Raw genomic sequence first — 12,322 nt, 5'->3', positions numbered from 1 at the left:
TTAGCCTTAGAGTTCTTCCGGCAACATCAATATGTTTTATCCCCCTTGTTTATGCCTGAAAGCTGTGGGCTCTCCACATAGTCCTGAAGCATTAGCTTACAGGCTTGGCATGAGTGCTATTTGGCAGAGTAGAAAGAGCACTGCTCCTAGGACTGCACACTAATTAAGAAGTGAAGAGAGGCTTACGTTTTGGAAGCAACATGCATGCAGAATTGCCAATGCAGTCAATTAGTCAGTGCAGTGCTGTGTGCATGATTTATAGCTGATTGTTCCTCATGAAAAGTGCAAAAGAGTTCTGCTATTGAAGGAGAACACAGAGTATTTTAAGTGCTAGACAATCCTTGCTTGGGAGCAGTGGAGAAATAGTTTAGCAAATGTGCTTCGCTTTAAGTCTGTTTAATTTATGAGAATGGTGTAAACAAACTCTCATTAGTCCAAATCTGTGTTTCATAAACAGATTTTTAATTTGCTTTCCTCCTTCATTCGCTTTAATACTATCCTCTGTTTCAATATCCTGTCAGCTCTAAATCCTGTCAAAGCTAACTTCCCCGGTTGCGTCACCGTACGAGGGGGCGTGTTTGACCCCTGCCTCTGCACTGAAAAACTGCTGGCCCGCCCCGTGGGCACAAAGCACTCAACTACATAACAGTACTTGTTGGACAAAAATACCATTTTGCCCATTGTTTTGCAGTGAATGTAGGAGTGCAATCTATTGCATCCCCACTCCTCTGCATAGTCTTTTGCAATTCTGCCTGTCCTGCATGTGTTTTTAGCTCTGCAGTGTTTATATAAAATTATTTTAATTCCCAATTCCCTTAATCGTTTATAGGTAGGCTATATGCTTTTTTTCTAGAGATGGTTCACGCTTCCATAGGCTTTACTCTTTCAGCCTTATATTCAAATGATGACCTTTCTTTTAATGTTTTTTTCATAGTATGATTGATAAAACCATGTACAGATTAAAGCATGCAGATCTTCAGTGATGGAAATGTGAACTAGGTCACTGTAGGATTACATGATTGTATGATATTTATAGATTTTCCTGAAAGCCTGGTTTGATTTCTATTAGTTTTTAACGCATTTTCTGATACTATGTTCTATTTATAGGTTATTAACTCTATATGTGTCAGAGAGCCATGTGGATAAGTCATAGCTTAGTTTTACACATTTTATTAAAGGATAAATCCTGTGTGACTTGAACTTGTGGTGTAGATAAACATGATGTTGAGTTTGAACTTGAATATTATAGAGATATTTTCAATAACAGCTAGAATATATGCATTTCCACATATTTAATTTTGCATTCACTTATCCTACCTATTTGTTTGTGCTTGTTGATCGAATTCTGACTTAATTTAAAGTTTTCTTAAAAAAAAAAACTCAGTACACTTTCAGTTATAAGTGTCTTGTTTTAAATGTCAGGGCAAATGATAATTTAATATCTGTGTTAGCCATTAAAACATTCATATGGTTCTTTTTTTTGTGAGTTTTCATGATTCTATATAGAAGCCTTACTACAAAATATGTCCAAGGATTTTCCCCTTCCCCTTAAATCATTTTCTCTGCTTTACTTTGTGATCTATAGTGAGGCTTAGATGTCTTTTGTAGGAACGTGCTTTGCTTCATAATACGTCCCTTTGATATTCGTCCAGTTAACCTGAATAATAAAGCTTCCAATATTTTACTCAGTCACTTATATCTGACATCACAGCTTTGAAATGGCCAGTACATATAGCAGATGATTTTCCTCTGAAGGATGACTGAGCTGTAAATCACACACCCACTTTGTCATTCTGCCTCAGCACATTGTTTGCTTTAATCCTTAGCAAATGATGCATCATATGACATTGATTAAAGAAAGGTTATGGCAGTTTTGAAATCATTTTCATTGAAATCATTGTAACTGCGCTCCCTTAGCTCTCTTATTTGTTTCCCTCATCCATCGTAATGAAATCATCCTGCTGTGACATGCTGTATGTCTCTCAACAGTGCATGAGATACTACCACCACCACCAAATGAGTCATGCAAGCCTTTTATTTGTATGTTTTTCCACAACTAACAAACTCTTGGGAGCAATTTCTCATTTATACAGGTCGACTAGCCTGGCTCTTGGACTCTCCTGCTGTTTTTTGGCTGCACTATGTCTTGAAGGTCCTCCAGGAAAGTTTTTAATCGTCCTCAGATGTGATGTCATGGCCAGTGCCATTCTGCTGGCGTTAGCTCCTGTCATGGCAGCTTGTAGTCTCCCTTTCTTACACTTTTACCTTGACCATTGCCTTAGGCCACTGCCTGTTCTCAGGAGTCATGTGGTCTCATTTGGAGGGGGCTTTATAGAGATGGCAGAGCTGTTAGAGCCTGAATATCATCCCCTGAGGTCACCATCTCAGCTGTGCTTTCACTGTTTTTAGGCTGACCTTCAACTTGCAATGACGCTAAAGCACTGGTTGGCCAACTAGACTATTTTCATGCGATTCTCACCTAATGGAAAGCAGCCTACGCTGGGGTAGGGGTAATTTAGTCAATTATTGTGCTGTCAAACACATTTCAGGTAATGGGCTGCATTACTTACAGTAAAGAATAACTTTCTGAATAGCAACTCTACATTCAAACAGCCTGCGCTATAATATAACTAATACAAAAATTAAAATGTGCCAATAAACATGTATAAACTTGTTTTTCATTGTTTGTTTTAGCCCTGCAGGGTACACATTGTGCTCTATTGATGCTAGAGAATGCTTCTGAAGAACATTAGACTGTCTAGTATCATCTGTCTAGTACATTGTTCACAGTATCTACACATTTTTACCACTTTCCTGGAAGCACAGATGGAATGTGGACTTTACCTTTAATTCATTCATGTAGTGAACACCACCATACGCACTAGTGAGAAAACACCCAGAGACACGGAGGGCATGTGCCTGGAGCATGAGCAGCCCGCATTGTGGCATCTAGGATGCAGCGAAGGTTAGGGCCCAGTTTGCAGAACCTGGATATTGAACCTTCCATCCTGTCATCAATAATCTGGTGATTCTGAGTTTAACTTAGTTGTCCCACCTCCAGCTGAAACAGAATTTCTAATTGGTTGAGATGTTGGGTTTCACAGACTTTCGTCTTTGTGCGTCTTTGTGTCAGTGAGGTTTTGGGAGAGTGGTTAACTTTTTAAAAAGCAGATGATCTTAATGAAATATATTTGTGTGGATATATACAGTATATATAGGATATTTTTAAGCTTTGCTAGATTTACATAGTGCTTTCATGGTGCTATATAATGTTTCTTGAGAACCTCAGGTTTTATCTTTGTGTGGAACAGTACAAAAATGTGACTGGCATTTGGTAAATTTTACACAGTTTGTAGCCTATATTGTTTTAGTTGGTTTTCATCCCATCCATCCCCAAAAGAAAAATTCTGGTACCTCTGACTTTTCCCCTGATTTTATCTCACCTGCAGCTGTAATATAGGATCTGATTGTCTGAGCTGTGGTGTTTGTGGTTTGTGGTGTCTTCCTATTGATGCCTCTACGTTCGTGTCAGTGTGGTTTAGGCAGAGTAGATTCCTTTTAATAATAAAAGGCTGAACTAAATTTTCGGGCCAAGATCAAACTTTTATCAGGCCATATGTTTGACACCCCTGCTGTAAATATTGCTTGGTTTGTTGACTTTCAATTGTTCTGTCTTTTCGAATGAGGACAATGCGTTCTCGTTATGGATCTTCTTGGCTGCAGACCTCGTAGACCATTCTCTGGGCACACCTTCACCCAGCGCATTTGTCTGTGTCACTCTGTTCCTCTCGGTCTGGCCCGTAGTAATCCCTGTGGAGCACTGGGAGAGAGTGAGGACGCGTGCTAGAGAAGCACTCTGCTGGGCAGCTGTGCTGCAAAAAGCAGTCCCTCCTACCACAGAGCTCTTTTCTAGTGTTTCTTTTGGCGCGCCACTCCTGTGCTTTGTCTCATGCGTGGACTCTACTATTGAGAGAGACTGTGGGGGGTGGTGGTGGTGGTGGTGGTAAGGGTGAAGGAGGGGGGATTGTGGAGGTTGCAGAGAAGCGGGGGGGGGGGGGGGAGGAGCAATGAGGGAGGCTACGAAAGACAGAAAGGCAGGAGGAGGGAGCAGAGCTGGAGCATGTGGTGAAAGGACAGCCACGGGATTGGTGCAGGAGAAATGCTGCTTTTTTCATCATCATTCTGTGTAGAGTAGTCGTACCTCCTCTGGCTTTGGCCGGTAGATTGGACATGCTGTTTATTTGTTTCTGTACTGTTTCCATAAGACCAGCCAGGATGAAGATTTGGATATGGAGTGAAAGTATGGACACATGCACAGCATGCTAATGGGAAAAACAAAATTAACGGTGTTGAGGAACCACCATACAAGTCTTGTGGAATCCATTAAACAGCCGGCCAAGCACTGCTGCATTGTGTGTGTTCGTGTTTGTGTGAATACTGCTGTGGGAGGACCTTGCTTGGAGTGCTTTTACTACTGAGCTGGGACAGCGCACTGGAGGGGTAACACTGCTGACATCTGCTGTGTTCTGCTGAGTGGATTTACACTGGACAAAAACATCTCGTCTCTCTCATGCACACACTCTTGCACACTCTCGCTCAGACCACTTTCCTGCTGAGTGATGGAGATGGAAGGCAGGCTGGGGGGAGGAAGGTTTGAGCATTAAGGGGAGCATTCAGCAGCTCAGTATCGAACCCCTAGCGTGCGGGCAGCGTCTCAACTGCAGGAACAAAAGACCAACCGTCTGCGTTAATCAGTGCAGACGGGACGCTGCATATCTGTGAGTCCTAGCACCATGCTTCTTTACATCTTCCAAGTTCCTTGTCTCATTTTTCCATTTTTCTTTATTTTCCATCCGTCTTTTGGTCTCTCTCATGGATCTGTTAATGCCATTGTGCTTGTGCTAATTCTAGGTCTAGCTAGGGTTTGTTAGATCAACAACAGCTTTTTAAGTTTTAACAGCCTTGTGACAACAACCAGGCTACAACCTGTCATTTCTCATCATACAGCACAGCACTGAAGTATCTCATGTCCTGCTAGTGCTAGTGCTGTTAACTTTAAGGTCTCTGTAGCAAGCACTCTGTAGCCTTTTACTGCAGGTTGGTCAGTGTAGGATTGGCGCATGTGATCAACTCTACTCTCTGCTCTCACTTTTTTTTTTTTTTTAAATGACTGGTTGCTTAATATCAATCAGCCGCACTCAAAGTTTCTATGCACAGTTGTCCAGAAGCTGATATCATGGTAAATGTACAGTATATGAAGTTTCAGTGCACAAGGTTTTAATCCTTTTTGCCACTTTTTCCCCATTGAATAAATTAATTAGCCTTAAAGAATGAAGGAAAAGCAATTGCAAAGCTACAATGAAAAATTATGCATTAAACATTTTAACATCCCAGCAGACATACCAACAAAGCACAATAATGTTTGGTATAAATTACCCAAGCTTCTCATCGCTGAAAGTGTTTTCTCTATTTTCAACTGATTCATTTTGATTGCATAATATTCAGTGCATTTCTACACTCTCAGAAAATACTGTGTGCACAATTGTCACACCTCTTATCACGGAGATGGTACATATATATCATTAAGAAAATTATACACATACATATATAAGATCACTGTGACTCAAAAAATCTTAAATGTTTTTGTTTATGATGAATGGACCAATAGAAATGCTTCAAAATGACGCTTTTTTTGTTCAGTTGTGCCCTTCTTTTGTAACTTTGCAAATTTAGACACACTAGGTTTTTGTGTGACTTACCACTATAAGTATGACTTTTTGTCCAAATAATTTGGTGGATCCCTAATCTGGTGGATAAAACTGTCAAAAACAGTGACTGGGGTGTTACCCACTTGTCACTGGGGTGGTACCATCAAGGATCTGTCTTCAGCACCTTTAGTTATGGAACATATATGCAATATATTTCTTTGCAATTGTTTTTCTCTTCCCTTTTTTGACTTTTAAGTAATTTAAGTAGGTCTGAAAATTTGTGTGCATGTTTGAGAGTGCATTTGCAATGTTTATATTTTGGTGAGCACAAATGTACCTGTAGTAGTACATTTCCTTTTTATCTGACTGTAGAGTATTTTTACTATATTAATAGCATCTTTGCTAATTTCATATTATTAGCAATACCCCCTGACCTCTGTGGTCATGAGGAAAGTATTTATATCTACTTAAATATTGCCCTATATTATTATAGTGCCAGAGCTTTCAGGGCAACATCTCTCTCCCTCTCTTTTTCATTCCCAGTGTGCAGCCTGAAACAAGTGTGTGATCTATGGTACAGTAGCTGTAGTGTTTCACTGCTAGTATTGAACTCTTCTGGTCATCTAGGTCATTTGTTGTGATATTGCCCAGTGTTTATAGAAGAGTCACACTGGCACACACCAGCAGTGTGATGATTACTATGGCTCAGCTGGCTGTATTATCAGTAATGAACCAAGCTCTAATGATGGAAAATCAACCCCATGTGTTCTCTGCCATGCTTTGAAATTGTATCCTGATCCCTCCTTCAGCTGTTAGACCACCTTTTTCCCACGTCTGTGCTAGCAGCTCCAACTTTTCCTCCTTTGTCAAGAGCAGAATCCAGACACATTATGTTTTGCTTTCATATTCCAGCGTGGGGCAGTGTAATAGGAGTGAGTGGGGTTGACTGTGGAATGAGGCTTAGTCCATGAGAGAGTCACAGCAGATAAAGTTTCACACACACTCTCTCACAGAGACTGCTATTTAATATGGTGTGCTGCTGGAGTTCAGCCTTCTTTAAGGGCACAGTCTTCTCACACTAAGGAACAGATTGTAAAAGCTTTTGAAAGCCGACAGGGTTCAGCAGAAATGGTGATTGAGAATCGGGAGCTGCGTTTTAAGGTCTTGGTAATTGGTGTTTAACTCTAAATAGTAGTGCTGGGCATTATTGGTAAAATTAATTATCGTGAGTCTTTCTTCATTTATTTTAGTTCCACAGTGTCAGATGAGATTTGAAATCTCATTAATGAAGTTAATGACCCCACGCTTCCCGTGTATTGCTACTCTGTGCTTGAAGAATGGCCTGCAAACCTGAATGGACTGCTCTGTTCTGTTCTTCCTTTTTATTATTGAACTGCAATAAATTACATATAAACTTTTTGCTCTTTCTTTTTTTTTACATAATTTAAATTTGGCAGTTCTTTCAGTTTTGTTCATGTTTTATTATGATTGGATTTATAGAAAGGGTCAAAGTTTTGACAAGTTTTGATCTTTACTTCAACTTCCATTGAAAGTAATGAAGTTTTTTTTTTTGATATTTTTTTTTTTTTGATAAATTATTTTTGTCTAGCAGTACAGCTAAAACTAAAACCCCATCTTATTGCATGACATTTACACTTAAAATATATGATGCATCACCCAACACTAGAGTTGCTTTGAACAGAATCCGTCCTTGATCAGACCCATCAGGTGTACCCTCCACATTTAAGATAAACAACTGCTGTAGATGATTTAACCATGAAGATTGACCAGATAAGTACTATAGCCGTAAACGAGTACCATCTCTGCTCTTGCTCCATGTTAAACTGCATCAAAATATGCATTAGTCCGGAAGACAAGACCTTCTTTTTGTGTTTCATTTTTTGTTCTTGCCCAAGGCGGGTCTGACCAATAAGCAGAGAGGATGTTCTCATATGGTTGTTTTGTCACATTTTGGTATGCTTAGATATTTCCATCTCCAAAAAAACAATTCACAGAGAAAAGGCTCCAAGTTTGCAAACTCTGTAATTGTTTTGGACTGGAACAAACTAACTAACTATAAAAGGGGCACTGTGTGAACAGACTTACTTATAAGAACATGTGTACAGAGCAGTCTGCTTATTTTACATTCATACCACTTGCCCACAAATCAAATGCGTATTTGATCTAGGACCATATTTGAAAGTAAATCAAACCTTAGTTAAAAAGTACCAGATTTTTCATTACAAATCAGGTCTGTTCATATTAAGGCAAAAAAATCTGATTTGAATCAATCAGCCTGGTAATGTAATTGTAGCAATAGCAACATTTTGTATATTGAGCAATGATAACAGTACAGTTGACCTTGAAAGTAATGTCATGATGACTAGCATCTTGATAACCCTACCATCCTACATTGCTGGTTGGCATAAAGAACAATTAATTCTATGTATTATTGCTGTGGTTTTATTTTAATTGCTAAAACTAGAGGTGATTTTCTGTTGTCGCCTTTTTGCTGAAAGGTCTCTGGGGATTGTTCTAGCTTAGCATGGACAGACAATAGGTCTTGATTTACAGACATATTCCCAAGTGTCTCCACACTTGCTTTAGCACAGAGGTCCTATATATTATAATTTAAAACTCTTCACATTTGTGTCACCATATCAGCCGGGATCTGAACTACCAGAGATGCAGGTTTCTTTTGTGCATGGAGACACAGCGACCTACTGGGAGCAGTTAGTGAAATAGGCAGATAAATGAGGGTTTTAGTTGCTCTTAGGTTGTGTGTACAATATATGCATGTTTATGTGGAAGTGAATGCAGGCTTCTCCCTGAGGTAATGTTGATGTGCATCACCAATCTCTTAGAGTAAGCAGTCCCATCTGAGGCACAGCAGTAATGATGTGTCAGTCACAGTGCAATGCAGAGCAGGCCCCTCCAGGCACAAAGGACACTGGGTGCCATTCACACACACCACAGACACACACACAGAATCATGAAAACAGTCTGAAAAGACCCCCATGCAGACACCGTGTACCGCTTCCTTCAATAGGTGATTGTAACATGCTACGAAGCATAAAGATACTGCTTGTGAAAATGGCTCGAGAGAAAATAATGAATTGCAGCAAAAACAAAGGGTGACCTTTTCTGGTGGACTCGTATTTTATTACTGTGGGTAATTTACTGTGTGAGTGGGTGTATTTTTGTTTGTTTGTTTTGCTTGGTTAAATGACCTTTATGTTAATGCTAGTGGTGTGAAAATGCATTGATTTGAAGATTCTTTAATCATAGACTTGATTATAAATAACGTTAGAAAAAGAATGCCCAGGTCCCTGTAAGATTTTTATTTGTCCTCTTTTTTTTATTTTATTTTAAAGCAAAAGAATACTGCATGTATTAATATGAATCAATTAAAGCAGTTTCTCCATTGGAAGGCAGAAGCAGCGCTTTGGTACTTTCAAATAGTACACACCATTTGAAACTGAGTAAAATACACCTGTGGCAAGTTTGTGTATGTTTGCGATCAGAAAATCAGTGCTCAGTTCTCAACAATAATATGTACAATAATATGACTTTTTTTAAAATATATTTGCTATATATTTGCTTGAAATATTGATTTGAATAATACATTATTAATTGCACATGCAACTAGTAATGCTGGGAGGTTAATCTAATATATTTTTAATGATATTTCTGTTTTAATGCAGTTTCCAAAGACAATAATCAACATTGTACTTTGCATGTAGAAGCTGTCAGAAGGAATCTCAGTAGACATCTGCTTCTGTCAGAAACTTTTTTCATTCGACTAATTTTTATTGTTTACACTTTTCCTTAGCTGAAATACAAGAAGCTTATGTTTACACCATGTTTAATATGAAAGCTGCATGTAAGGTTGAAGGGGGCTGCCTACTGTTCATAAAAAAACTATAAAATTAAAGGAAACAGTAGCTTGTGCATCACTTTAAATGGTGTCTGTTTGTAAATAAAAAACGGTTATGTAAGAACGAAAAATCGTAATGGAGAATCGCTCATATAATTGAAGAATATCGAGATTATTTATTTATTTATTTATTTATTTATTCTTTTTTTTTTTTTTTTTTTTTTACACAATGTCACCCAACCATAGCAACTAGTCGTTAGTGTTGTTAATGTAGTCATGGATCATTCTAAGACGTGCGTCTGACCATTCTTATTTTCTGGCAGTGCAGCTCCATCTTTCATTGTTCAACTCTGCACAAATAGCAATAAAATCCCTTTACAAAATCATGTCTTGCCTCCAGCAAAATGTGTTTTTTGAGTATAGTGTGGATGCTTGTGTTTCGTGTCTTGTCTACAGTTTTTTTTTTTTATTGTGAAACAGAAAAACTCTTGCCCTGTTAAAAAAAAAAAATCTTGGGGGTACTGCTGTGTTTTAATTTGATTTTTGCCTGCAGGCATTTATTGTCTTTTTTTGTATTCTAATTCATAAATAGTTTTCGTGTTACATTCTTGTATTCAATGTATGTTGTAAACATATTTATAATGTATCTCAGTCCTACATTTTAATTCAGTTGGTTCGTTATTTGATACATGATTCACTACAAAAGGGTAACCAATGATATTTCTACCTCTGGAAAGTGGAGTTTTCACTTTTTTAAAACAGAGTGAGATGTGATTGTGTGTAGGATCCAGTGCAGGTCACGACTGACATTATGTAATGTTATGTGCATGTAATGTAATGTTTGCTTCCATTATGAACCAGGTTAATACACTAAAGGCCATAGTACTGTTTGTCAGTGCTTTGCTTGGTGAATTATGTGCTCTAGGTTATTTGATTTGTGTGCACTCACAGCTATCAGTCTGTATCATCTTGGTTAATAGCAATAAACTGTGTGATTCACCTGCTGTGCTAGTTTAACCCTGCTGTAGTAATTCCCTTTATCTCCATCTATTATTTATAGTACGTAGGCAGTATTCTCGGCTGGTTACAAGTCAGCCAACGCCTCTTCAACATTGTAACACCTTTCTGAACAGAGGTGTAGTTAAAGTGCTTTAAGGGTAGCATTAACAGAGGAAGAAGAAGTGTGAAGCTACTAATGCATCATGTGTAGCTTTTTAACTGTCACGCTCATATATGATCTTCTTTTGTCTTGCAGCTGAGCCTCGCAGAAGAGCAGACTGAAGTGACCCGGAATGGCCTGGAGTCCAAAGAGCTGGTGTACCTGGTCCAGATCTTCTGTCAGGTGTGTCTACAGTTTCTCTTTAATATTGATGCTTTTCTACTTTAGACAGTTTTACATGAGGCATAAACCACAATTGCACAAAGGAATAAGTGACAGTAGCCCACACACAGGAACTGATGCTGCACAGGACAGATCAATACAGTGAGATTAGTGGGAGAGACCTTGGAATTGACACTTTGCACAGGGGATGGATGATTGGGATGCAGGATGGGAAAATTATGTCCCCTTAAGAACATGGTCAACATTGTGTAACAATTAACTGTATCTATATAGAAGTACATGAGGAAGGATGAGCTCAAAGACTTACAAAAATGATTTGGAATAGCAGCCAATACATTTTTTTATAGGACAGAAATTTTTAATAGTATAAAGAGGCTTTATGAACCAATTGCAGACAAAGTAAGAAGCCTTCATTGCCAATCTTGCATATATTTTTCATGTTTTTTTGTATTTTTTTTTACGATTGACACTTTTTTAAAAGAAAGAAAATATATGCTAATGAACATACAACCCATCCACCCTCATGACTGTAGATGACAATGTAATATTTTAAACTTATTGAGAAAAATATTATGTACTGTTTGTTAGTTTAGTGCTTATTGCTGGGCATACAGTGTCATACATGATTTTTTTTTATGAACTGTTTTTACATCTAAAATAAAATTTGAATATTCTTCATATACTGCTGTTTTTTTTACTTTGTACTTCATACAAGTGTTTAGCTTAAATAAATAAAGCATTGACTATTTTAATAATTTGACATGTGTAGCTAGTGACTATAAAAGACCATGGAAGGTATGATCATGTTACTGCTAGTCTGACAAATAACCCTTCATTCTTTTCATAGACTTGTCTTGTGTGTTTGTGCTCCCAGATGTATATTGTATAGTGTCACGGTTGCACATCGATTTCTGTAGTGATTAGGTGGGCCCTATTTGTCCTACCTGTAAAACCTCTCCATATTGCTTGATTCAATGCTTTATTTACTCACTTCATTGTGATACAGATGCTTCATTGAAACATGCTTCATTTTGCATGAGCTTCTATCGAAATATCACAACTACTCGTATATTTTGTGAAATTTTCGGATGGAAACCTGGCCACAGACTGCATGAAAGAGATGGAAAGACTTTTGAGAAGCGCCTGTTCGTGCACTTGCTTGAATGGTAGCAACTGTCATTTCGACCTTGGAAATGTGGTGGAAAATTGTGGCTGTGTGAGTGGAAATTCCAACATTTCTCTCCAGTGTGTGAAAAGAGACCCAAATCCACAGCCGCTGCTCCTGTAGCAGGAAAAAAAGGTGGTGGTGTTGAACTGGCCCAGAGCCCTGGTGCACGGTAAGCCAGAACCCAGAGACACAGGAAGATCTTTTTAGCTCCATAAACTCTCAAAGGA

General features: G+C 38.4%; 1 protein-coding gene across 4 annotated transcripts in view; it reads left to right on the top strand.

Annotated features, from left to right (window-relative positions):
* Nucleotides 1-12,322, top strand: part of arhgap32b (Rho GTPase activating protein 32b) — a 116,565-nt gene that overhangs the window by 63,013 nt on the left and 41,230 nt on the right. For 3 of the 4 annotated variants that reach the window (XM_022676037.2, XM_022676036.2, XM_022676035.2), the window contains exon 6: nt 10,841-10,927. In XM_022676037.2, coding sequence (XP_022531758.2) covers nt 10,841-10,927 — 87 coding nt within the window. Of the gene's footprint in view, nt 1-4,771; nt 4,779-10,840; nt 10,928-12,322 lie in introns of those variants that run through there. The other variant, XM_022676038.2, reaches the window with a different exon arrangement.

This window comes from Astyanax mexicanus, chromosome 17 (genome assembly GCF_023375975.1).
Source record: "Astyanax mexicanus isolate ESR-SI-001 chromosome 17, AstMex3_surface, whole genome shotgun sequence".
Lineage (NCBI taxonomy): Eukaryota > Metazoa > Chordata > Actinopteri > Characiformes > Acestrorhamphidae > Astyanax > Astyanax mexicanus.
This window is presented reverse-complemented; position numbering and strand designations above follow the sequence as displayed.